A 23856-nucleotide genomic window follows, 5' to 3' on the forward strand; every position below is an offset into this window, starting at 1 on the left:
TTGGTTCAGTTTTAGTAAAACTTTTAAAATTCTGACGATGAAATCAAGTTTTGAAACATTTCTGACGGCGTTGATCAGAGGATTTCATTCCTCTGATGTTTACTTAAACTCATAGATTTCTAACTGAAATCTGTCTCTCTCCTCAGATGCTCCCGACCCCCCCGTGGATGTGGAGACCCACAATCCCACATCCAGCACCGTCACCCTGACCTGGAAGCCTCCCATGTACGACGGCGGCGCCAAGATCATGGGCTACATCCTGGAGAAGCAGCAGAAGGGTGAGGACAAGTGGGAGAGGTGCAACGACTTCCTGGTGCCCGTCGTGTCCTACACCGTCAGGGGACTGACCGAGGGCAAGAACTACACCTTCAGAGTCAAGGCCGAGAACGCAGCTGGGGTCAGCGAGCCATCGCGCAACACGCCGTTCGTCAAGGCCTCAAACGCTGTTGGTAAGGATGAAGTCATCTCCTGACGACCACTGTAGTTTTACAGTCTCAATGTAAGGGAGGGCAAGCTAAGGCAGGTTTACGCTCAATATAAAGCTCTGGTTAGTAGCTGGTTAGCTTAGCTTAGCATAGAGACTAGAAACAGCTGCCGAGCTCCGTCTTAAAACTGGAGAGATGCTGTAGATGTTGATTTCTGTCTCTGTTCTCTCAGACGCTCCGAAAGTTTTCCTCAGCGGCAGTCTGCAGTCCGGTCTCAGCGTGAAGCGAGGCTGTGAGATCCTCTTGGACGCCAACATCTCTGGCTCGCCCTACCCTCAGATCACCTGGTACTGGAACAACCAGGTGATCCGCCCAGAGCCGCTCCGCAAGAGGCCCGAGAGGCCCCTGAAGAAGAAGGTGGAGAAGAAGGAAGAGGAGAAGAAGGAGGAAGAGAAGAAGGAGGGAGAAGCCGAGAAGAAAGAGGAGAAGAAGGAGGGTGAGGCGAAGGAAGGAGAAGAGAAGAAAGAAGGAGAAGAGAAGGAGGAGAAGAAGGAGGAGGAGGCTGCAGAGCCGGAGCTGGAGGAGTTCGACTACCCGACGATTAACGAGCGTCTCGCCATCGACAACAGCCACAGGGGCACGTCCTCCGTCGTCATCACGGACTCGTACCGCGCCGACCACGGCATCTACATGGTGAAGGTGGAGAACGATCATGGCATCGCCTCAGCAACCTGCGAGGTCAACGTGCTTGGTGAGAATTGTGTTCTGTCCTGTTCCCGTTTATTTACACTCACTAATCACAAATAGTTTTCATCAGAATCTCAGACCAGGTAGTCCAGATGTCTCTCCGGTGTGTTCTGGATCTGCCCCAGAACCTGTTCAGTTCACGAATCACACATTTTCTACACCTGCTCTACACCTTTAACAGATTAAGTAATGGACTTTTTAGAGAAGAAGAAATAGTTTGACATGTGTGCATGTTTATATTATATATCCTCAGACATATTAAAGGCTGACATCATTTCCTCTGTCCTCAGATACTCCCGGTCCTCCTGTGAACTTCAGATTCGAGGAGGTGAGGAAGAACTCTGTGATCTGCAAGTGGGATCCACCTCTGGACGATGGCGGCAGCGAGATCCTCAACTACACTCTGGAGAAGAAGGACAACTCCAAGCTGGAGTTCGGCTGGAGCAGCGTCACCTCCACGCTGAGAGGATGCCGCTACCTGGTGCCCAAACTCATCGAGAAGAAGGAATACATCTTCAGGGTCGTGGCCGAGAACAAGTTCGGCGCCGGTCCTCCCTGCATCTCCAAACCACTCATCGCCAAGAATCCCTTCGGTATGACATCATTTATTCTTCCTCCTGGTCATTATAGTAGCGAAGCGTGTAAATCTCGTGTTCTTTACATGTCAAAGATGTTTTAGTAGAGGTTTAAAAGACATGTCAAACATTCTTTTTGTCAGCTTATAATGATAGTTATCATACAATTATGTAAATACAGTAAAATGAGCGTCACTCAGTTTTTTCTGTCCCGCCCCTTCGTCCTCCTCAGAACCTCCTGAGGCGCCTGATAAGCCACAGATTGAAGACATCACAGCCAACAGCATGCTGGTCACCTGGAATGAGCCAAATGACAACGGCAGCCCCATCCTGGGATACTGGGTGGAGCGTCGTGAGATCAACAGCTCCCACTGGGCACGTGTGAACAGGTGAGGAAACACAGCGACTGCTCCTGTTTTGATCGGCTGATGTGAAGAAAGGTCAAAACATGTCGATATAATTTTACCAAAAACCTTTGTGCTGTGTTTTCTGAATGCGCTCCTCACTGTCCTGCTCTTCAGGAACCTCGTCCCCGACACTGAGCTGGACGTTGTGGGTCTGCTGGAGGGGCTGACATACATCTTCAGGGTCGCCGCTGAAAACCAGGCCGGCCCAGGAAAGTTCAGCATCCCCTCCGAACCCAAGACGGCCCATGCTCCGATCCGTACGTAATCATCTGTGGGAGTAATGTACATAGAAGCTCGAACAATGAGAGTCATGAACGTTACACTCATGTCCATGGAAACAGGCAGCGTCAGAATGAACATGACCCCTCTGTGTTTCTTTGTGACCCTGCAGTACCTCCTGGACCTCCAGTCGCCCGAGTGGTGGCGACCACCGACCACTCCATCGACGTGGAGTGGGACCCTCCTGCTGACAACGGTGGAGGGGAGATCCTGGGATACCATGTGGATAAGGTCAGACTGTTGCATTCGTGCAAATAAAATAAAGAACAAAGTGTTTTGGTTTCAGTTCAGACTGATCCTCTTGGTTCTGTGGTGTTTTTCAGGCCATGGCTGGTACCAAGGACTGGGGTAGGTCTACAGAGCGCCCCTGGAAGACCCGCGCATTCACTGTCTATGGAGTCCGAGAGGGAGCCAAGTACCTGGTCAGAGTCATCGCCTGCAACGCTGCTGGAGAGGGAACACCAGGATTCACAGAGTCAGTGTTCGTCAGGAATCCAGCAGGTCAGACAAACAAAACGAAACAAGAAATAAAATAAAAAAGACTCTGAAACTGGGATTTAATCAGGTCGCATGTGTTGATGTAAATTTTGTTTCCTGGTTGCTGCTTGGCCTCCTCAGAGATACCTGTGATTGAACTGGACCTGTCCGTCAAGAATGGCGTGGTCATCAGAGCTGGAGAGACTCTCCGTGTACCTGCTACAGTCACAGGTAAACCCTACCCGACCATCACCTGGACCAAGGACGACGCTAAACCTGACAAAGACAGGGTGGAGATCCTCACTGAGGGCAACGACAGCATCGTTTCAATCAAGAACGTCCAGAGGAAGGACTGTGGCAAATACCAGATCTCCGCTTGCAACCCCAGCGGTACCAAGTCTGCTTGGACCAGAGTGGAGGTCATGGGTAAGTGGGAGTCCAGGAGGTCAGGGCAGAACTCGATAAAAGTCGACAGTTAAGTCGATGCTACGAAGTAAAAATGAACACTAACATTGTTTTTTCCTCAGACGTCCCCGGACCCGTCACAGACCTGAAACCCGTCGTCGTCACTCGTAAGATGATTTTCCTGAACTGGGACGATCCCGTGGACGACGGAGGCAGCGACCTGACCGGCTTCATTGTGGAGCGAAAAGACGCCAAGATGCACACATGGAGGCAACCCGTTGAAACCGCCTCATCCAAGTGCGAGTGCGTGGGCATCATGGAGGGACAGGAGTACATGTTCCGCGTCATTGCCAAGAACAAGTATGGCCTGGGACCGCCAGTTGAGCTGGGGCCCATCAAGGCTGTGGACCCACAGGGTGAGTACTGATTCAGAAATGAAAGCTTAAATTAGTTCTTGTCACCTGATGATGATGATGATGATGATGTGGTCTTGGTTGAAAAGTAGATTTGTTTTTGAAGTCGTCGTTGCTGTGGTGGTTCTGCAGGTCCTCCATCGTACCCTGAGAAGTTCCATTACACTGAGCGCACCAAGAACTCCATCACACTTGCCTGGAAGCCTCCTCGTAACGACGGTGGCAGCCCGGTCATCGGCTACTTTGTTGAGAAGAAGAGACAGGACCAGCAGGCCTTCGAGCCCTGCAACACCGAGATCTGTCCCAACATGACCATGACTGTGGAGGGCCTGGATGAGGCCTGGTTGTATGAGTTCAGGATCAAGTGTGCCAACCTCATCGGAGAGAGTGAGCCATCCATCCCACTCACTGTGGTCATCCAGGATGATGAAGGTAAGGCAGAGTGAAACCCCTAACCCTCCTATTAGGATGTTAATGGTTTACTCTAGTGTGTTTATTTGTGTGCTAACTTCATTTGTCCCCAACCCGTCCCTCTCAGTGGCTCCTGAGGTCCACATGCTGAAGCACTTCAAGGGTGACTGCATCACCGTGAAGAAGGGTGAACCCATCGAGATCCCAGCCGACGTCCTGGGACTTCCCATCCCTAAGGTTGAGTGGTCCAAGGACGACTTGGTGATAGAGAAGCCCACCGAGACTCTGCTGATGGAGACGGAGGTGACCGGCAGGATGAACTGCAAGACTGTACTGTCCATCCCAGCATCCAACAGGAGGGACCGCGGCAGCTACACTGTGACCGCCTCCAACAACATGGGCTCAGCCAAGCACACCATCACTGTCATGGTGCTGGGTGAGTGGAAACACGCCACTGACTAAAATAGAAGACTGTGTAGGAATGAGTGCAGGAATGAATTAGTCTTCTGACCCCATGTTCTTCCCTCAGACCGACCACTTCCACCCAGGAATGTGACGGTGTCCAACATCAAGGCAGAGTCCTGCTACCTGACATGGGATCCACCACTTGACGACGGTGGCAGCGAACTCACCAACTACATTGTTGAAAGGAAGGATGTGGTAACAGAGGAACCAGAGCTGGAGGAGGGAGAGGAAGCCCCACCTGAACCACAGTGGGTGGAGGTCACCAACAGCATCATTGAGAAGAAATACGGGGTATGTCCTCATAGCAAAAACAACAGTGATAATAATATCAGGTTTTCACAGGTCCTTAAAGTCCTGTTTGATTCATGGTGACACCACGTTACTCTCCTGCAGATGTGGAATCTGGAGACCAACAAGACCTACATGTTCCGAGTCCGAGCTGAGAACCGCTACGGTAAATCTGACCCATGTACCACAGAGGAGGTCCAGATCACAGACCCCTTCGGCCTCCCTGGCCCACCAGAGAAACCAACCATCGCAGAGTACTCCAAAACCTCCATGACCCTGACCTGGGAGCCTCCCAGGGATAACGGTGGCTCCATGATCATTGGCTACTGGCTGGAGAAGAGAGAGAAAGGCACAGGCTACTGGGCCAGAGTCAACAAGATGCCAGTCACCAAGAGGGGCATGAAAGGCTGGGAGTACCAGGTGAGCTGCTGGGGCCTCATTTCAGTGTGTAAAGATTCTCAATGGAGTCTGCATATGAATCCAACTTTTATCACCCTCCTATGTACCAAAGTAGAACCTCAGGGTAAACCCAAACACACCCGAGACCTTCAGGGTGGCTTGTCGCTGACCTTTGGATAGGCCTATCTCAGACCGTTAGAAAGGTCCTTCACAAACCTTTAGAAAGGTTTGGAACAGACCTTCAGGATGGTCTGGGGCCTCCAGTCCATCACAGACCTTTGAGTGGATCCTTTACAGACCTTCAGAACAGTCACAAGACACATCTTGTTGCTTGGTAGTCAGTGTCTTGTGTCCTTGTGTCTTCCAGGTGACTCGTCTGTTCGAAGGAACAGAGTATGAGTTCAGAGTTGCTGCCAGCAATTCAGCAGGAATTGGACCATTCAGTGCACCGTCCGACTCCGCCTTTGCTGTTGATCCACTGAGTGAGTAAACAACATGGAATAATAAAAAAGTTTGATATTGATTCACCACAGTCCTTCCTGAAACAGACGGATGAATGATGACTTTGCTTTCTCCTCAAGCTCCTCCGGGCATGCCTGCTGCTCCTGAGGTGGCTGACAAGACAAAGCACAACGTCACGTTGTCCTGGAAACCACCAGAGAAGGACGGAGGAAGCCCCATCAAGGGCTACATCATCCAGATCCAGGATGAGGGCACATCTGAGTGGGTGAGGGTGAACGATCCCGAAACCCTTCACCCCACCACTGAGTTCACCGTGCCCACCCTCCGTGAGCTGAAACGCTACCGCTTCAGGATCATCGCTGTCAATGACATCGGCGAGTCCGACCCCAGCCCCCGCACCAGCGAGGTCCTGATTGAGGATATCCAGCGTAAGTCTCACTACAATAAATAAAAGTCTTCCTGTGTGTGTGTCTCTGTCCTTCACTGATGTTTCCACTTCACAGTTCCTCCTTCCATCACCCTCGACGTCATGGCCGATGACCTGCTGGTCATCCGTGCTGGAGATCCAATCAAGATTCCTGCCACCATCAAGGGTCGCCCTGTTCCCAAGGTGACCTGGGACTTTGATGGCAAGGCCAAGTCACACAAAAAGAACAAATTGCACACACTGCCCGTGGACTCCGAGGTGAGACAACAACACACTCCACTTCTTCCATCTCATCTCTTCTTCTTCACAACAATTTTTTAAAGAAGCATTTTAGATATAGATTTTCTATTATCTTATTTTCATAGTTTGTGGATCTTAGTCTAATTCTGTCTCTGTGTTTGTAGGTTGAGTCCACAGACACCAAGTCCATCGTGACCATCCCTGTAAGTCTGAGGAGCCACTCCGGACGCTACACCATCACGGCCAAGAACAAGTCCGGACAGAAACACATCAACGTCAGAGTCAACGTCCTCGGTATGTCCACAGACCTCAACCCTAAGAACCTCCTCCGCAGAACAGTGTCAGTACGTTCTGTTGTTCTCGGATGTCTAACTGTTTTGTCCTGCGTACAGACGTCCCTGGACCTCCAAAGGATCTGAGGGTTACTGACATAACTCGGGCTACTATGAGGCTGATCTGGAAACTTCCAGACAATGACGGAGGAGAGAGAATTAAGAGCTACTTCATCGAGAAGAAGAGTGTCACTGATAAGGCCTGGACCAAGGTAAACCACCCTCCGTCGCTTTTTATTTTAGGAAACATATTATTTTAGTTAAAGATGAGTTTGCAAGAAAAAGAAAACATCAACTTCCAGGAAAGACAAACTTATCATCACGTGTTTTCACAGTCACAGGAGTCAGTTGAGTTCATTGGGGCCAATTAACTGATGAATTGGTTGATTTGTCATCAGGTGAATGCGGCCTGTGCCAGCCAGGCTTTTGTGGTCCCCGGTCTGCTGGAGGGTCAGGACTACCTGTTCAGGGTCAGGGCCGAGAACAGACTTGGATTTGGTCCGTTCACCGTCACCACCGAGCCCGCCCGGGCCAGAGACCCCATCTGTGAGGACAAACCCACTGACACAGCATCAACTGCCAAACCTCACTGGAACTGTTCTAATGCTAATCTTAACTCCTCTTCCCTCAGACCCCCCCGACCCCCCTACCAAGCTGAAGGTCAACCTGGTGACGAAGACCACCGTCACCCTGAGCTGGGAGCCTCCCAAAAACAACGGCGGCTCTCCGGTAAAGCATTACATCATCGAGCGTTTGAGCTGGGACACCAGCGGCAAGGAGAAGGAGACCTGGAAACAGTGCAACAAGAGAGACGTGGAGGATCTCACCTTCGTGGTGGAGGACCTGAAGGAGGTCGGTCCCACTTTACTACTTCCTGCCTTCACTTACAGGGGGCGGGGCTTACATGTCTATACAGCCTGTGTTTAGTCGATGTGTTTGAGGAAACACAAAAAAAACTGTTAAACCAGTGGAGCTGCAGCATGATGATGATGATGATGATGATGATGATGATAATGATGGCGGTGATGATGATGATGATAATGGTGATGATGATGATGATAATGATGATGATGATGATGATGGTGGTGATGATGATGATGGTGATTATTGTGATGATGATGATGATGACGGTGATGATGATGATGGTGATTATGGTGATGATGATGATGACGGTGATGGTGATGATGATGATGATGATGGTGATGGTGATGATGTCGTTGATCTGCAGGGAGGAGAATACGAGTTCAGAGTAAAAGCCGTGAACGCAGCTGGACCCAGCCGACCCTCCGCCACCGTTGGACCCATGGTCATCAAGGATCAGACATGTGAGTGACAGGTCTCAGCCCCTCAAACACCTTGACATTGCTGTTGACCAGTGGCTCATGAGCATCTGTTAAAGCTTAAAGCTGCAGACCACTTTCATGAAGCCTCTCATTCCCTTCAGGTGCTCCCACCATCGTGCTGCGTGAGGCCATGGAGGGCGAGGAGGGCTGCGACGTCAGCATCGTGGCAAAGGTGAGCGGCTGTCCATTCCCCACACTCACCTGGCACAAGGCCAGCGTGGCCAAACCCGAAGAGAAGGCCGCCGTCCAGTACGACCAGCACATGAACAAACTGGTGACCCACGACAAGTGTACACTGCTGATCCAGCAGGCCAGCAGGCACGACAGCGCCCTCTACAGCCTGACAGCCAGCAACAGCCTGGGCACCGTCACCAAGGACATCAAGCTCTCAGTGCTGGGTGAGATACGCAGACATCAACAAACCGTCTCAGCATTTCTTGATCATCAATCATGGTTAAGGTGATTTATCCAGAAAGAATCCTCAATATATTTGTCCCCCCTCCCCCTCTGCAGGACCCCCCGGCCCACCTGTCGGACCACTCAAATTCACAGAGGTGTTTGCGGAGAGGATCGGCCTGGCCTGGAGCCCTCCCACAGACGACGGTGGATCCAAGATCACCAACTATGTGGTGGAGAAGCGCGAGGAGAACAGGAAGTCCTGGGTCCACGTCTCCACAGACCCCAAGGAGTGCGCCTACGTGGTGACCCGTCTGACGGAGAACCACGAGTATGAGTTCAGAGTCATGGCCCAGAACAAGTTTGGAGTCGGGCCTCCGCTGGTCAGCGAGCCGGAAAAGGCCAGAAACCTCTTCAGTAAGTTCAGATCAGTCCTTCGTCATCAGCTCAGAGCAGAAGAAGAGATGCGATTAACACACCTTAGTTCTTAATGAGCCACTTGTACTGAGATCAGAATATAAGTGTTGTTTTATTGATTTTATTGACTGATTATTGATGACTGTCCTGTCCTCTTGCAGCCGTCCCGGGTCAGTGTGAGAAACCGACTGTGACCGACGTGTGTCTGGAGTCAATGACCGTCAACTGGGATGAGCCTAAGTACGATGGCGGCTCCTCCATCACCGGCTACATCGTGGAGAAGAAGGAGACCACCTCCAAGCGCTGGACCCGCGTCACCCGCGACCCGATCCGCGCGCTGCCGCTGGGCAACAACTGGGACGTCACCGGCTTGATGGAGGGCGCCATGTACCAGTTCAGGGTAATCGCCGTCAACGCCGCCGGCTGCGGTCTGCCCAGCGTGCCCTCTGACCCTGTACTCTGCAGAGACCCCATCAGTAAGAAAGACATGTTTTCTCTGTTTCATGTCATTATTCAACTCTTTACTCTTTAAAGAGCTGGCCACACCTCCCTGTCTCTAGACCAGCCAATCAGAGCAGACCTCATCAGAATGTTTATATGTGTACCTGTGTCTGTGCAGAGCCCCCTGGCCCGCCCACTCCCAAGGTGACAGACTGGACCAGGTCGACGGTGGAGCTGGAGTGGATCCCTCCCACACTGGATGGAGGGTCAAAGGTCACCGGCTACATCGTGGAGTTCAAGGAGGTGAACAAGGAGGAGGAGGAGAAGAAGGCTCAGAGGAGGCTGTTGCTTAGCGACGCTGAGGAAGAGAAGGAGCCTGAGGGTGACGAAGGATGGGAGAAGGTAAAAACAGCTCACACTCTGACATTTCAGCGTTTCTTAATCCAGATTCCAGCTGTGATGGTTTTCATTCAGTTCAGATGAAATCGGAACAAATCAGAGGAAAGAAGTAGAAGAGAAAAAGGGGGTGGAGCTTTGGGACGAGACAGAGGAGAAAGGAAGAATGTATGAATGGATGGAGTCGTATAAATAACCTCCTAAATTCCAGAGTTTTTGTTCAGGGAACATTTTCAGAGGTGGCAGTTAGAGTGAGGGGCATGTGACGGTCATGTGACTCACTCGAGCCCGGAATATTCCGCCCAATACACACCCATTATAAAATCTTAAATGGCTGGAAAAAAACGTATAAAACATAAACTGCCATTTCTTAAAAACCGTAACAGCTACTGAAACACAGATTGAGTCCAATAAAGACTGAAGTCTTACGACCTGTTTAAAGTTTCAACCGTGTTTCTGTATTAAAGTTTGACCAAGTAATGTGGCTCCAAAGAGAGGTGGGTTTGATTCATTTCATGGCAGCTTCCCATTCATTTTCTATGGGATATTTTTCACAACTTTGGTCGCTATGGTTACCTAAATCCCTACTAAAAGTCATAGCATTCCACCAAGGCAGTGAAAATATGTACAGCTTCATGTATAGTATGTATATTTCATATAAGAGGCCGTCCTCAGAGCATCAGTTGACCAACTGCTCTGATGATCGATAACAGTCCTCCATCTCCAACAGTAAAGCTCCTCAGTGTCGTTGAGTGCTGTCCTCTCATCTGTCTCCAGGCAAAGGACACAGAGATCAGAGGAACCAAGTTCGTGGTGGATGGTCTGAAGGAAGGCGGTCTTTACCGCTTCAGAGTCCGAGCCGTGAACGCCGCCGGAGTGGGAGACCCGGGACTGGTGTCGGAGCTGATTGAGGTCAAAGACAGAACAAGTACGACTGACCCACCAAACAAAGCAAGAAGTGTTTCTGATGATCAAACTTTGAGAACATTTTATTCATAACACATTGTCACCCTGTCATCCAGTTCCTCCTGAGATGGACCTGGACGCCTCCGTGAAGGAGAAGATCGTGGTCCACGCTGGCGGCACCATCCGCATCATTGCCTACGTGTCTGGTAAACCTGCCCCGCAGATCACCTGGTGCAGAGACGACGGCGAGGTGCCCAAAGAGGCCGTGGTGGAGACGACGGGCATCTCCAACTCGCTGGTCATCAAGAACTGCAGACGCCAGCACCAGGGCATTTACACACTGAGCGCCAAGAACGAGGGCGGAGAGAGGAAGAAGGCCGTCATTGTCGAGGTCCTGGGTGAGTCAGCCCGCCCACATCTGACGATAGGCTGTATAAATATTTACATATTTACATTCATATCCTCAACCAGTGGAGGAGGAAGAGTCCAGATCCTTCACTGGAGTCAAAGTCCTGTTTGTCCTGAAATGTGTGAATTGTGTAGATGAGAACATTCATTTTAATTTTAATGGCATTTGATGACTGTGTTTCCAACATGTAAAAGGTTGAACAGGATCTCTGCCATAGTTTTCTTGGCAAGTACTCAATGCCACTTCAGTAACAGAGGTGTGCAGCAAGGATTTGTCTACCCCAGGTTTAAATAAGTTCTCTTCCCCAAGCTGCGATATCCCATGGATTGAACCAAATAATGTAAAATAAAAGACGTAAAGATTAGAGCTCCCAGGCCTCGTGATTCCCTCTAGCTTCATACAATGCTATGTTTCCTGTCTCTGACTCCCTGGCGCTCTGCTCCTCCTTCCAGACGTCCCAGGACCAGTAGGTCTTCCCTTCGCCGGCGAGAATCTGACCACCGACTCCTGCAAGCTGACCTGGTACTCCCCCGAGGACGACGGTGGCTCGACGATCACCAACTACATCATCGAGAAGAGGGAGTCGGACCGCATGGGCTGGACCTCGGTGTCCTACACTGTGACGAGGAACAACGCTGTGGTTCAGGGGCTCATCGACGGCAAGGGTTACTTCTTTAGGATCGCAGCCGAGAACATCATCGGCATGGGACCGTTCATTGAGACCGACAGGATGGTTCTTATCAAAGACCCCATCTGTAAGTCTGAAAAGATCCAAAACTGTAGCAATACAGGAAATGTGCTTTACTTTGTCTCACATTTGAGTTTGTGTCTCCATCCCAGCCGTTCCAGAGCGTCCAGAGGATCTGATCATTACCGCCGTTACCAAGGACTCCATCTCTGTTGCCTGGAGACCGCCCAAGTATGACGGAGGCGCCGAGGTGACCGCATACGTCCTGGAGTCCCGTATGGTCGGCCGTGACAACTTCACACGCGTAGGCGGCGAGGACAAGCTGATGGACAGGAAGTTCACACTGACCGGGCTGAAGGACGGCTCGAGCCACGAGTTCAGAGTCTCCGCTCTCAACCAGGTGGGACAGGGCAAACCGTCCTTCGCCACCAAACCTGTGCAGTGCAAGGACGAGCTTGGTGAGTGACGCAACATGACAACAATGTTACTACATCAACAGCTTTATTAACAACAGTGAAGAATTCTTTCAGTTATAATAAACGTGGGTTTTGTCCCCTTCATCCCTCAGAACCACCCAACCTGGACCTGGACTTCAGGGACAAGATGATGGTGAAGGTGGGAGACAGCTGCACGCTATCGGGACGCTACAGCGGCAAACCGACCCCGGCCATCACCTGGAAGAAGAACGACGAGGAGCTGAAGGCGGATGAGGAGATCGGCCTCCACAGCACCGCCCGCCACCTCAGCCTCAACATCGGCAAGGCCAAGAGAGAGCACAGCGGGTGCTACTGCGTCAGCGTGGAGAACGCCGCCGGAGCTCGCACAGGAATCTGCACCATCACTGTGGTCGGTGAGTCGCTGCTCATCCACATGACGACGTTCACAGCTCAAAGCTTTACAGAAAACAGGTTTGACAGCTGAGCTCACGCCATTAATCTGTCACATGGCGTCTCAGGTTTTAAAATTCCAATGTAAAGAAAAAAAAGAGAAAATTTTTTTTTTAAGCGAACCCAGAGTCACCTGTGAATGCTTCCTCCTGTCAGACCGCCCTCAGCCACCAGAGGGCCCTGTGGTGTTCAATGAGGTCTACAGGAACTACATGGTGATCTCCTGGAACCCTCCTCTGGACGACGGAGGCTGCGCCATCTCCAACTACATCATTGAGAAGAGAGACACCAACAGAGACCTGTGGATGCCCGTCACCTCGTCCTGCACTAGGACGACTTGCAAGGTGAGGAGGAAGTTAAATTATTCATCACCTGAGGACTGAGATCTGTTCAGTATGTGAGTTATAATAAACCCTAAAGATCTCAGGTGCAACAGTGAGTTTACGAAGGTTAGACTTTCATCATTCTTCCCTTTTATTGTGTTTGTTTTCCACATGAAAATAGATAGATACTTTATTTATCCCCTATTCATACAACAGGTACATTATTTATGACGGATCAGGAAATGACAAAGGAGAAAATAATAATAATAAAGAATTCATCATTCCATTCATCAGCAATTTAGAAATTACCTCAATGAATCAATGGGCTCATTAACCATAAATATTTACATGGATTATGATAAAATATAATTCAGATTTTAGGTCTAAAAATAGGTAAAAATCCAATGGACACTGGTTTAATATGAGACTAAAATCAGTACAGACGACAGGGGCAGTGAGTGGTTGTATTTTAATGATTTATTATCACATACATAGATATAGATAGTCGTGCTGTTAAGATTCAGAATCTGACGAGATATTCGATGTCAGCTTTCAGTACGTGATAGTTTTATAGTTACATCTCAGTTTCTCCAAAAAAAAATCTGGACGGTAACTCTTTAGTATTGACGTCTTCCTCCTGCCTTTTCCTGCTTCAGGTACCGAAGCTGATCGAGGGTCGTGAATACATCATCAGGATCATGGCTCAGAACATCTACGGCATCAGCGACCCCCTCCTGTCTGCAGAGACCAAGGCCAGAGACGTCTTCAGTAAGTCCAGACGAACTCACTGACAGAACATTCAGAGATGTTTGTACATATCTGCGGTAAAGATGAAGCGCCCCCTCGCCCTCTAATCAGAGTGTTTGTGTTTCCATCACAGAGGTGCCTGACGCCCCCAAACAGCCCACAGTGAAGGAGGTTTACCACGACTCCGCCCTCATCAGCTGGGAGCCTCCTGCCGACGGAGGAAAACCAATCACAGGCTACATCGTGGAGAGGAAGGAGACCATGGCCAACAGGTATACAACACACACATTAGAGACCGCTGCAGTGTGGAGGGGGAAGGTACACCCCCAGTGTTAGCTTCTCTCTGCCTCCATCACAACTTGACGTGAAGCAAAAAACCTGGAACATTGAGTGTAGAGAAAAAGACATTAAAATATCAACTTTGTTTATTTTTAGGAAAACAAGACATTTTAAGAAAATTATAGCTTAGTTTTATTTGATACACCTCATATCAGGTTAGTTAAGTTGCTACATGTTGCTACAAATTCCAGCCTTCATCTTCCTCCTTATGAACCCAGTAAAACGTTAAATATTGAACGTTTCTCAAGGCTAACAGAGGAACTTTTTCTTCGTCCAGGTGGGTTCGCTGCAACACAGAGAGGATCTATCCCAAGGTGGAGTACTGGGTGACCGAGCTGTTGAAAGGTTGTGAGTACGAGTTCAGAGTCAGCGCTGAGAACGTGGTGGGAGCCGGAGACCCGAGCCCACCCTCCAAACCCGTCTTCGCCAAAGACCCCATCGGTATGTTCACCTCTTACAACGCCACTGCATTTTATTCATGTTACGGTATAAACAAACTACAGGAAGTCCTTCCTCTCTTCTGCCGCAGTGAAACCCAGTCCACCGGTGAAGTTCCGGGCCATCGATCACACCAAGGAATCAGTGACTCTGTCCTGGGAGCCGCCCACCGACACCGGCAGAGGAAAGATCTTCGGATACCTGCTGGAGTTCCAAAAGGCTGGAGAGGAGGAGTGGCAGAAGGTGGGTTAGGGTTCACCACTTTTAAAGACCCCACAATCTTTGAACTGCGTCTTCTTAATCTCTGAGTGAAATGTGTCATTGAGCTCTTCTTCTTCTGCTGTTCTCAGGTGAACCAGACTCCAGACTCCTGCCAGGAGACCAAGTTTAAGGTGATAGGCCTGGATGAAGGTTCTCTTTACCGCTTCAGAGTCATGGCCGTCAACGCTGCCGGAGAGTCTGATCCGGCTAATGCAAGGGAGCCAGTCAGAGCCCAGGACAGACTTGGTCAGTCGTAGTTTAACTCCGACTCCACATCCATTAAAACGTGATATTACAATGATAACGACCAGTAATTCTCACTAATTAATTCATTTACTGATGTCCTTCCTCTTCACCCCCTCAGAGCCCCCAGAGTTGATTCTGGATGCTGGAATGACCCGGGAGGTAAAGGCCATGGCCGGCACTCACATTACTCTGATGGCCGCCATCAAAGGCATCCCGTTCCCCACGGTTACCTGGAAGAAGAATGATGCTGAGGTTCCCACCAGGGCCGACATCGAGACCAACCAGGCTGGCACTAAGCTGGAGATGAGGTTCTGTAACCGTGGTGACTGTGGAGACTACACCCTAACTGTGGAGAACCCAGCCGGATCCAAGACCGTCACGTGCACCGTGCTGGTCCTCGGTAAGATCTGCACAAAACAAATATGAGCTTGAATACATGAATGTGATTTGTTTTTACTCTGAGCAGCTGAAAGAGAATGATCATTGATGTGACACATTTGTGACATTTCCCTCAGACAAACCTGGTCCCATCCAGCACCTCCGGGTGTCTGACATCAGGAGCGACTCCGCCTACCTGTCCTGGAAGGACCCGGAGGACAACGGTGGCACTCGCATTACAAACTTTGTGGTGGAGAAGAAGGACACAGCATCCACTCAGTGGGTCCCCGTCTGCTCCACATCCAAGAAACGCAGCATGATGCTGAAGCACCTGATGGAGGGAACGTCCTACGTGTTCAGAGTTGCCGCTGAGAACCAGTACGGCCGCAGCGAATATGTGGAGACGCCAAAGGCCATCAAGGCCATGAACCCGCTCTGTGAGTAACAGAACAGTCAAGACTTAATCAACTGATTAATGTGGATTATTCTGTAGAAGAAAGAATCACACAGAGGAGGAACTCTATAACTTATAAAGTTATAGAGACAAAATGGAGAATGTTTCAGTGCACATAACTGGCTTTGCCACTGGGTGAAAGTATTTTCTTAGTTTGTCGTTTTCATTTGTTGTAAAATCAAATTGAGATCAATCTCCTCAGGGACCAAAGAATCTGGAGTTAAACTCACTGGTTGAACCCTAAATCTGTGTTTCAGTCCCTCCTGGTCCCCCCAAAGATTTGCACCACGTCGACGTGGACAAGACCGAGGTGTGGTTGGTCTGGAACTGGCCTGACCGCAACGGAGGAAGCGATATCACAGGCTTCCTGGTTGAGTATCAGGAAGAAGGAGAGAAGGAGTGGGACGAGTGGAAGACCGTCAGCATCCCCGAGAGTCACGTGACCGGCCTGGAGGAAGGAAAGACATACCGCTTCAGAGTGAGGGCCGAGAATGCCATCGGCCTCAGCAGACCTGACACCACCGTGCCGATCCTCTGCCATGAGAAACTGGGTGAGATACGAGATGAAACCATGACAACGATTTGGCACTGAATCAAACAGAATTCATTTAGAGTTTTTCACTTTTGATGTACAGGTTCACAGTCACAGTGTTTGTGTAGCTCTTCTTGTGTTTTATCTTGTTGACTTTCTGGTGAATCATAGGTCAGTTAATATTGATTCTTTTTTGGGCACTATATATATTAGAGATCGACCGATATGGTTTTTTCAGGGCCGATACCGATACCGATTATTAGTAGTCAAGGAGGCCGATAACCGATATTTGGAGCCGATATTTATTTGCAATAAAAGGGAAAATATTGGCGTGAAAATTTTGAATAATGGAAAAATTCCACTTAACTTTGTTCAAATGCCTTTAATCATATGTTTATTTAACAGCTTTTCAGATTTGCAACATGTTAAAGTTTTTTTTTTCTTAGACAATAGATATCTTTGTTTTAAAATTCTAACAAAAAATGCAGGGAGCTCCCAGGCTCAGCAGCATGTCTTATAAAGTTAAATGAAAACTTAAACAAATAAATAGCTCACTAAAGTTTTCTACAGTAAATAAAGTTTTCCAAAATTTCAATATAACTGAAATGTTAATCTTTCACTTATCTTTGTTTTAAGTTCAAACAAAAACAAAAAGTGCAAGGAGTTCCCAGGGTCAGCAGCATCTCTTATAAAGTTAACTGAAAATTTAAATAAATAAATAAATAGTTCCCTGAAGTTTGCAGTTTGAAGAATGCAGTTCATGTAGGCTTTATGATGCAGTTACATTATGTCTTAAGTCTTGAACAGCAATATCCTGCTCCTCTCTACAAGAAACTATCAAAGACAGATTCAGGACACACTTCATCTAACAATATGTCATTTTCTGCTGCTTGGGATCTCTCAATCAACACAGAAAAAGGTAAAGTACTTGGTAGTTAAACAGCCATTATTGCCCTACAGTTTTCTCTCAGACAGACGGTACTTGCTGTCAGTTTCTGCAGCTTCTCATGTGGCTTACACAAACACACACACACACACACACACACTATTCACTAGCCATCCCCTCAACGTGCTTCCCTGCAATCTCTCTCTCTCTCTGTGTCTCTCTTTCTCACACACACTTCTTACTTTTATAACTATTTCAGTATCAATGTTATCAGTAACCTTGTTTCAAGGGATTAAACACTAAATAGCCTAAAGCATCTTCACTTTAATAATCAGTGTTTATCGTAGGAACAGACAGCTGCCGCCAACGTATTGGGCCTCACAGTAACGTTAGTAGTCGTGAGTTGTAGAGTTTCTCATGTGACTTCCACACAAACACACACTATTCTCTACCATAACAGACATTCTCCCCATTGCTACAGTCTGCTGAGCATCTAGAGCCGCGGACCGATGGGTTAACGTTACGCTAAAAGCTAACCATCCTTCACCTCGACGGGCTTCCCTGCAATAAAACCGGACATATCGATATTATCAGCAACCTTATTTCAAGTGATTAACAGGCACGTCTGGAGGGACTGCGAGCGAGCAGAACTGCCGCTTATGTTTATATAACGTTAATGGGCTCACAGTAATCTTACTAGTAGTTGTGAGTTGTAGAGGACTGGGATTTTTATTACAATTTCGGGAAACTCTGCTGCCTTAACTTACCTTCAAAACAAGTATTTGCTCTCCGGACCTTCTCCACCGTGTGTGTAAGGACTGTTCATGCACAGCTTACACTGCTGATTGGCTGTTACCGTGGCTCTGCTTGTAACCAATCAGATGGTGCTGTGGGTGGGACAATGCTGGCGACAGAGTAGTGACAGCAGACAGAGAGGCGCGGCTGCATCAGAGCCAAAATAACCCAGTTTTAAATTGATCTCTTATCGGCTGTCGAATTTTAAAAAAGGCCGATGCCGATATGCGTCAAAATGCTGAATATCGGCGGCGATAATCGGCCCGGCCGATAATCGGTCGATCCCTAATATATATATATACATAATATATATTTTTTGGGCTTTTTTATGCCTTTATTCGATAGTATAGTAGAGAGACAGGAAATGGGGAGGCAGAGAGGGGGAATGACATGCAGCAAAGGCTTTCCGATGCGGTACTCGAACCGGATCCTCAGTGAGGACTGTAGCCTCTACACATGTGGCGCCTGCTTAGACCATTATGCTACACAACGCCCCAATATATCTAACATTATGTTTGAACATAATGAGTGTAGTAGAGAGGGATGACCTCCTCTGTCTCATGTCCACAGTGCCCCCGATTGTGGAGGTGGATGTGAAGCTGATTGAAGGCATCATCGTGAAGGCCGGCACCACCATCAGGCTGCCAGCTATCATGAGAGGAATCCCCGTCCCCACCGCCAAGTGGTCCATCGAAGGAGAGGAGATCCTCAGCGAGGGCAACGTCAAGATCGACACTGATAACTTTTCGACAGTGCTGAGCATTAACGAGTGCACCAGGAACCACACGGGCACCTACCTTCTCACTGTGTCCAACCCAGCTGGATCCAAGACGGTGGCCTTGAACGTCACTGTCCTGGATGTTCCCGCCGCTCCCATCGGACCCGCCAACATTCTGGAGGTCACTCCTGACTCCATGATGATCGAGTGGCGTCCTCCCAAGGACGACGGTGGCAGCCCCATCACCAACTACATCGTGGAGAAGAGAGAGTCCAACAAGGAGACCTGGGGAGGTGTGAGCTCCGGCAGCCTCGCCACCCAGCTCAGTATCACACGCCTGCAGAGGGGGGCGGAGTACGTCGTTCGCATTCGTGCTGAGAACAAGATGGGCATCGGTGGTCCTCTGGAGAGCAAACCCACCGTGGCTGAGCACACCTTCATGCCACCCAGCCCTCCGGGTAAGCCCCAGACATCAGACCTCTCAGAGGATGCTGTGACAGTCGGCTGGACCATGCCCCTAAGTGATGGCGGCAGCCAGATCACCGGCTACATCATTGAGCGCAGACACAAGGGAGGAAAGTGGATCCGTGTCAATAAGAAACCCTGCAAGGACCTGAGGTACAGAGTCCTGGGTCTGTTTGAGGGCAGCGAGTATGAATTCAGAGTGTTTGCTGAGAATATCGCTGGCTACAGTGGCCCCTCTCCCATCTCTGACCCCTGCAAGCCCTGCAGGCCCATCACCGTCCCCAGTCCCCCTGTCAACCCCAGAGTTAAAGACTACAGCAAGACCACCGCCGACCTGGTGTGGATCAAACCCAACAAGGACGGAGGCAGCCCTATCCTCGGCTACATTGTGGAGATGAAGAAGGCAGATACTGAAGAATGGAAGAAAGTGAACCTGGACGACTTCATCAAGCAGTGCGCCTACAGGGTGAAGGGTCTGGAGGAGGGCGTGACCTACAGATTCAGAGTCCGCGCCTCAAACATGATTGGAGATGGAGAGCCCAGAGAAATCCCAGAGTCTGTCACTGCACAGGACATCCTCATCCCTCCGGAGATTGAGATGGAGGTCACCTGCCGTGAGCGTGTCACTGTGCGTGCCGGACACAACATCAATATCATCGGCTACATTAAGGCCCGCCCTGACCCCGAAGTGCTTTGGGTTAAGGAGGAGGCAGTTCTGGAGAACAGCAAGCGCATCACCATCGTTCAGAACCTGCCTGTGACCCACCTGAAGATCAAAGAGGCCACACGAGCTGACCATGGCAAATACACCATCAAGGCTTCAAACGAGGGCGGCGAGGCCTCCTGCACCATCACAGTCAATGTACTGGACAGACCTAGCCACTGCCAGAACCTGCACATTACCTACGCAACCAAAGACTCCTGCATGATCAACTGGGAGGCCCCTAAAGACAACGGTGGATCCGAGATCACCAACTACATCGTGGAGTGCCGTGAGCCCAGCATTAGCATGTGGTCCATGATCTCTTCCAACTGCACCAATCGCAAGATCAAGGCCAAGCTGATGGAGGGCCACGAATACCTGTTCCGCGTCTGCGCTGAGAACAAGATCGGACCTGGACCCTCCGTGGAGACCAGGACCCCTCTGCTGGCGATCGACCCCATCGAGAAGCCCGGTGAGCCTGAGAACTTCAGAGCCACTGACGTCGGTAAGAACCACGTCTATCTGAGGTGGAGGAAGCCTGACTATGATGGTGGCAGTCCCAACCTCTCCTATAACCTGGAGTGCAAAGCCAAAGATGCTGAAGAGTGGACGAAACTCAACACCAGTGTGCTCACAGACACCTTCTTCCTGGCTGACAAGCGTGTGGAGAATCAGACGTACACCTTCAGGTAGGTCACTGTGCTCATGCTGCTTGTGTTGCAGGGTCCCTTCTTTAGTAAATGTTTGCAATCTAATGTAAATTACTTAAATGTGTTACCCAGGGTGCAGACCGTCAATGAAGGAGGTGAAAGTGCCTGGGTGAAGATAGATGTTCTGGTGAGGGAGGAGCTCCAGAAGCCCGTCATTGACCTGAAGCTGGCCGGAGCTCTGACAGTGAAGGCCGGAGAGTCAGTGAGGATGGAGGCCGCTCTGAGAGGAAAGCCCCAGCCTGAGGTCAAATGGATCAAAGACAAGGCTGTTGGAGACAACCCCAGAATCAGCTATGAGACTGGTTCAGACTACTCAAAGTTCCTCCTGACCAAGTCCAGACGCACTGACACCGGAAAGTACATCATCACCGCCACCAACGCGGCCGGCACCTTCACAGCGTATGCCAACGTTAATGTCCTGGATGTCCCCGGGCCGGTGAGGAACCTCAGGATCACCGGTATCGGAGCCGACAAGTGCAGAGTGGTGTGGGACGGTCCGGAGGATGACGGAGGTTGTGAGGTGGACAGCTACATCCTGGAGAAATGCGAGACCAGGAGGATGGTCTGGTCCACGTACTCCGCCTCTGTGGTCACACCATACTGTAACGTCACTCGTCTGGTGGAGGGCAACGAGTACATCTTCAGAGTGAGGGCTGAGAATAAGATGGGAACCGGCCCCCCCATGGAGAGCAAGTCTGTAACTGTCAAGACTCAGTTCAACAAACCTGGACCCCCTGAGGCCCCAGAGGTCACCAAGGTAAGTAAAAGACTTCCTGTTGTAAATATTTTCTACCCTTGAACTCTACGACCTCGTTAAGTTTCTCCGTTACTGACAATTTGAATATCTTTGTGATGCAGGTGAGTAAAGATGAGATGACGGTGGTCTGGGCTCCTCCCGAGAACGACGGAGGGAAGTCGATCACCGGTTACATCCTGGAGAGGAAAGAGAAGAGGGCGGTGCGCTGGGTGCCCTGCACCAAGAGCCCCATCTCTGAGAGACGCATGAAAGTCACCAACCTGATCCCCAACCACGAGTACCAGTTCAGGGTGAAGGCTGAGAACGAGGTCGGTCTGGGAGAGCCCAGCAAACCCTGCAGGCCCGTCGCAGCCAAAGATCCCATCGGTGAGTTCACAGCTCAGTTTGGGAACGTGGGATTTACAGAACGTCAGTGATGCACATGATTCGTTTCTCTCCTGTGTCTTCTTGTGTTGTGGGATTTTTACTGAGCTTTGTTTCACTATCTCTCCCTGCAGAGCCCCCTGGCCCCCCTGCAGGCCTGAAAGTGTCTGACAGCACCAAGACTTCTATCACACTGTCCTGGTCTAAGCCTGTGTATGATGGCGGTGCCCCTATCATCGGCTACAGCTTGGACATGAGGCTGAAGAGCGAGGCGGACCCTGAGAAGCCCTCAGAGGGCTGGAAGAGGATTGACACTCATGGCCCACTGGTGCTCACAGAGTTCACCATTGGCCAGCTGGATGAGAAGCAGGAGTACGAGTTCAAGGTGTCCGCCCAGAACCAGGTGGGCTGGGGACGCCACGCTTACACGAAGGAGGCCGTCTTCCCCAAGGAGATTCTGGGTAAGAATCAACTGAAGCCTAAATAAATCCACTGTATTATACACCAGGGTGAGTGTTAATAACACTGTAATGGGCTTTAACTACAACAGAGGCTCCAGAGATTGAGCTGGACGCCAGTCTGAGGAAAGGCCTGGCCGTCAGAGCCGGCTGTCCAATCAGGTTGTTTGCTGTGATCAGAGGAAGGCCCGCCCCCAAAGTCACATGGAAGCGCATAGGTGTGGACAATGTGGTCCGCCGAGGCCACGTGGACCAGGTTGACACCATGTCCTTCTTGGTCATCCCTGAAAGCACCAGAGAGGATTCTGGGAAATACTCGCTGACTCTGTCTAACTCAGCTGGAGAGAAAGCGATATTCGTCCGCGTCAAAGTGCTCGGTGAGAAAAGGAAATCAGCTTCATTTTTACAGTCTTTCTGAAACGGTTACTACATGTTTCACTGGTTAGAAAACTGCAGTCAAACTGACTCTTAAATCCATTCTCTGCAGACACTCCTGGTCCCGTTGGCGGCCTGGAGGCAACCGACATCACCAAGACGACGGCTCAGCTGTCCTGGTTGCCACCGGAGAATGACGGCGGCAGCCCCATCCTCAACTACATTGTGGAGAAACGGGAGGTGGACAGGAAGACCTGGACCAAGTGCACAGAGGACTTGAAGAAGACCAGCTTCAAGGTGACCAACATGACACCTGGCATCGAGTACTACTTCAGAGTCATGGCCTGCAACAAGTACGGCATCGGTGTTCCTCAGGACTCACCCAGGTCCTACTTGGCTGTTGATCCCATCAGTGAGTATCACTATGGACGTTTAGGATGTCCAGTCGATGTGGCTCCACCTCTTTTGCTCTTCTTTTTATGTTTACACTTCTTAACACCTGCTGTGTGTCGCATCCAGGTGAGCCCGACCCTCCAAAGAAGATGGACGTGTTGGAGATCACCAAGAACAGCGCCACGCTTGGTTGGCTGAAGCCGCTCAGAGACGGTGGGGCCAAGATCAACGGTTATGTGGTTGACTACCAGGAGGAGGGCGCACCTGAAGACAAGTGGACACCTTACTCTGTGGTCAAAGACCTGACCATTGTGGTGGTCGGTCTCAAGGAAGGAACCAAGTACAAGTTCAGAGTGGCAGCCAGGAACTCAGTGGGAGTCAGTCTTGCCCGAGAGGCCGAGGGAGTGTTTGAGGTCAAGGAGCAGCTCAGTGAGTGAACAGACCTGAACTCTTCAGTAATATACAGTACTGACAGACTGATGACTGAAATGTAAAGCTGTAAACATCTCATTAAACTTGTTTCTTCTTGTTTCTTCTTCCTCCAGTGGCTCCTAAGATCATCATGCCCGACATTGTGACAGTCAGAGCTGGATCCAAGATGGTGATTGAGGCCATTGTGGCAGGTAAACCCGCTCCCTTCTGCAAGTGGAAGCAGGGCAACGAGGACGTGCTGACCTCTGACCGGCTGTCTGTCGTAAAGACGCTGACAACCTGCACGCTAATCATCAAGAATGTGAACAGAAAAGACAGCGGCTACTACAGCCTGTCAGCCGAGAACAGCACCGCCAAGATCAACCAGATCCTCAAAGTCATCGTCATGGGTCAGTTTGAACAACAGACTCTCCTAAAAAGAGCCAGATAATACTTGAAATGTGAATGA

At 50.0% G+C, this 23856-nt stretch overlaps 1 protein-coding gene across 1 annotated transcript in view; it reads left to right on the forward strand.

The window, feature by feature from the left end:
• Positions 1–23856, forward strand: part of ttn.2 (titin, tandem duplicate 2) — a 195437-nt gene that overhangs the window by 118295 nt on the left and 53286 nt on the right. Inside the window, exons 140-188 of the mRNA XM_056389502.1 lie at positions 147–449; positions 658–1176; positions 1463–1765; positions 1980–2136; positions 2269–2411; positions 2546–2664; positions 2757–2934; positions 3052–3336; positions 3438–3731; positions 3861–4160; positions 4267–4575; positions 4669–4796; positions 4833–4895; positions 4998–5312; positions 5659–5773; positions 5873–6181; positions 6257–6438; positions 6585–6714; positions 6813–6964; positions 7151–7298; positions 7384–7604; positions 7981–8077; positions 8197–8493; positions 8609–8908; positions 9070–9384; positions 9528–9652; positions 9725–9751; positions 10523–10673; positions 10768–11049; positions 11513–11815; positions 11901–12206; positions 12317–12598; positions 12792–12979; positions 13615–13726; positions 13839–13977; positions 14322–14485; positions 14574–14725; positions 14833–14989; positions 15108–15389; positions 15505–15804; positions 16079–16372; positions 18605–20609; positions 20703–21387; positions 21489–21753; positions 21885–22211; positions 22301–22585; positions 22696–22995; positions 23103–23405; positions 23522–23797. Of these exons, the coding sequence (XP_056245477.1) occupies positions 147–449; positions 658–1176; positions 1463–1765; positions 1980–2136; positions 2269–2411; positions 2546–2664; positions 2757–2934; positions 3052–3336; positions 3438–3731; positions 3861–4160; positions 4267–4575; positions 4669–4796; positions 4833–4895; positions 4998–5312; positions 5659–5773; positions 5873–6181; positions 6257–6438; positions 6585–6714; positions 6813–6964; positions 7151–7298; positions 7384–7604; positions 7981–8077; positions 8197–8493; positions 8609–8908; positions 9070–9384; positions 9528–9652; positions 9725–9751; positions 10523–10673; positions 10768–11049; positions 11513–11815; positions 11901–12206; positions 12317–12598; positions 12792–12979; positions 13615–13726; positions 13839–13977; positions 14322–14485; positions 14574–14725; positions 14833–14989; positions 15108–15389; positions 15505–15804; positions 16079–16372; positions 18605–20609; positions 20703–21387; positions 21489–21753; positions 21885–22211; positions 22301–22585; positions 22696–22995; positions 23103–23405; positions 23522–23797 (13392 nt within the window). The remainder of the gene's footprint in view (positions 1–146; positions 450–657; positions 1177–1462; positions 1766–1979; positions 2137–2268; positions 2412–2545; positions 2665–2756; positions 2935–3051; positions 3337–3437; positions 3732–3860; positions 4161–4266; positions 4576–4668; positions 4797–4832; positions 4896–4997; positions 5313–5658; positions 5774–5872; positions 6182–6256; positions 6439–6584; positions 6715–6812; positions 6965–7150; positions 7299–7383; positions 7605–7980; positions 8078–8196; positions 8494–8608; positions 8909–9069; positions 9385–9527; positions 9653–9724; positions 9752–10522; positions 10674–10767; positions 11050–11512; positions 11816–11900; positions 12207–12316; positions 12599–12791; positions 12980–13614; positions 13727–13838; positions 13978–14321; positions 14486–14573; positions 14726–14832; positions 14990–15107; positions 15390–15504; positions 15805–16078; positions 16373–18604; positions 20610–20702; positions 21388–21488; positions 21754–21884; positions 22212–22300; positions 22586–22695; positions 22996–23102; positions 23406–23521; positions 23798–23856) is intronic.

Source organism: Seriola aureovittata, chromosome 11, assembly GCF_021018895.1.
Source record: "Seriola aureovittata isolate HTS-2021-v1 ecotype China chromosome 11, ASM2101889v1, whole genome shotgun sequence".
Lineage (NCBI taxonomy): Eukaryota > Metazoa > Chordata > Actinopteri > Carangiformes > Carangidae > Seriola > Seriola aureovittata.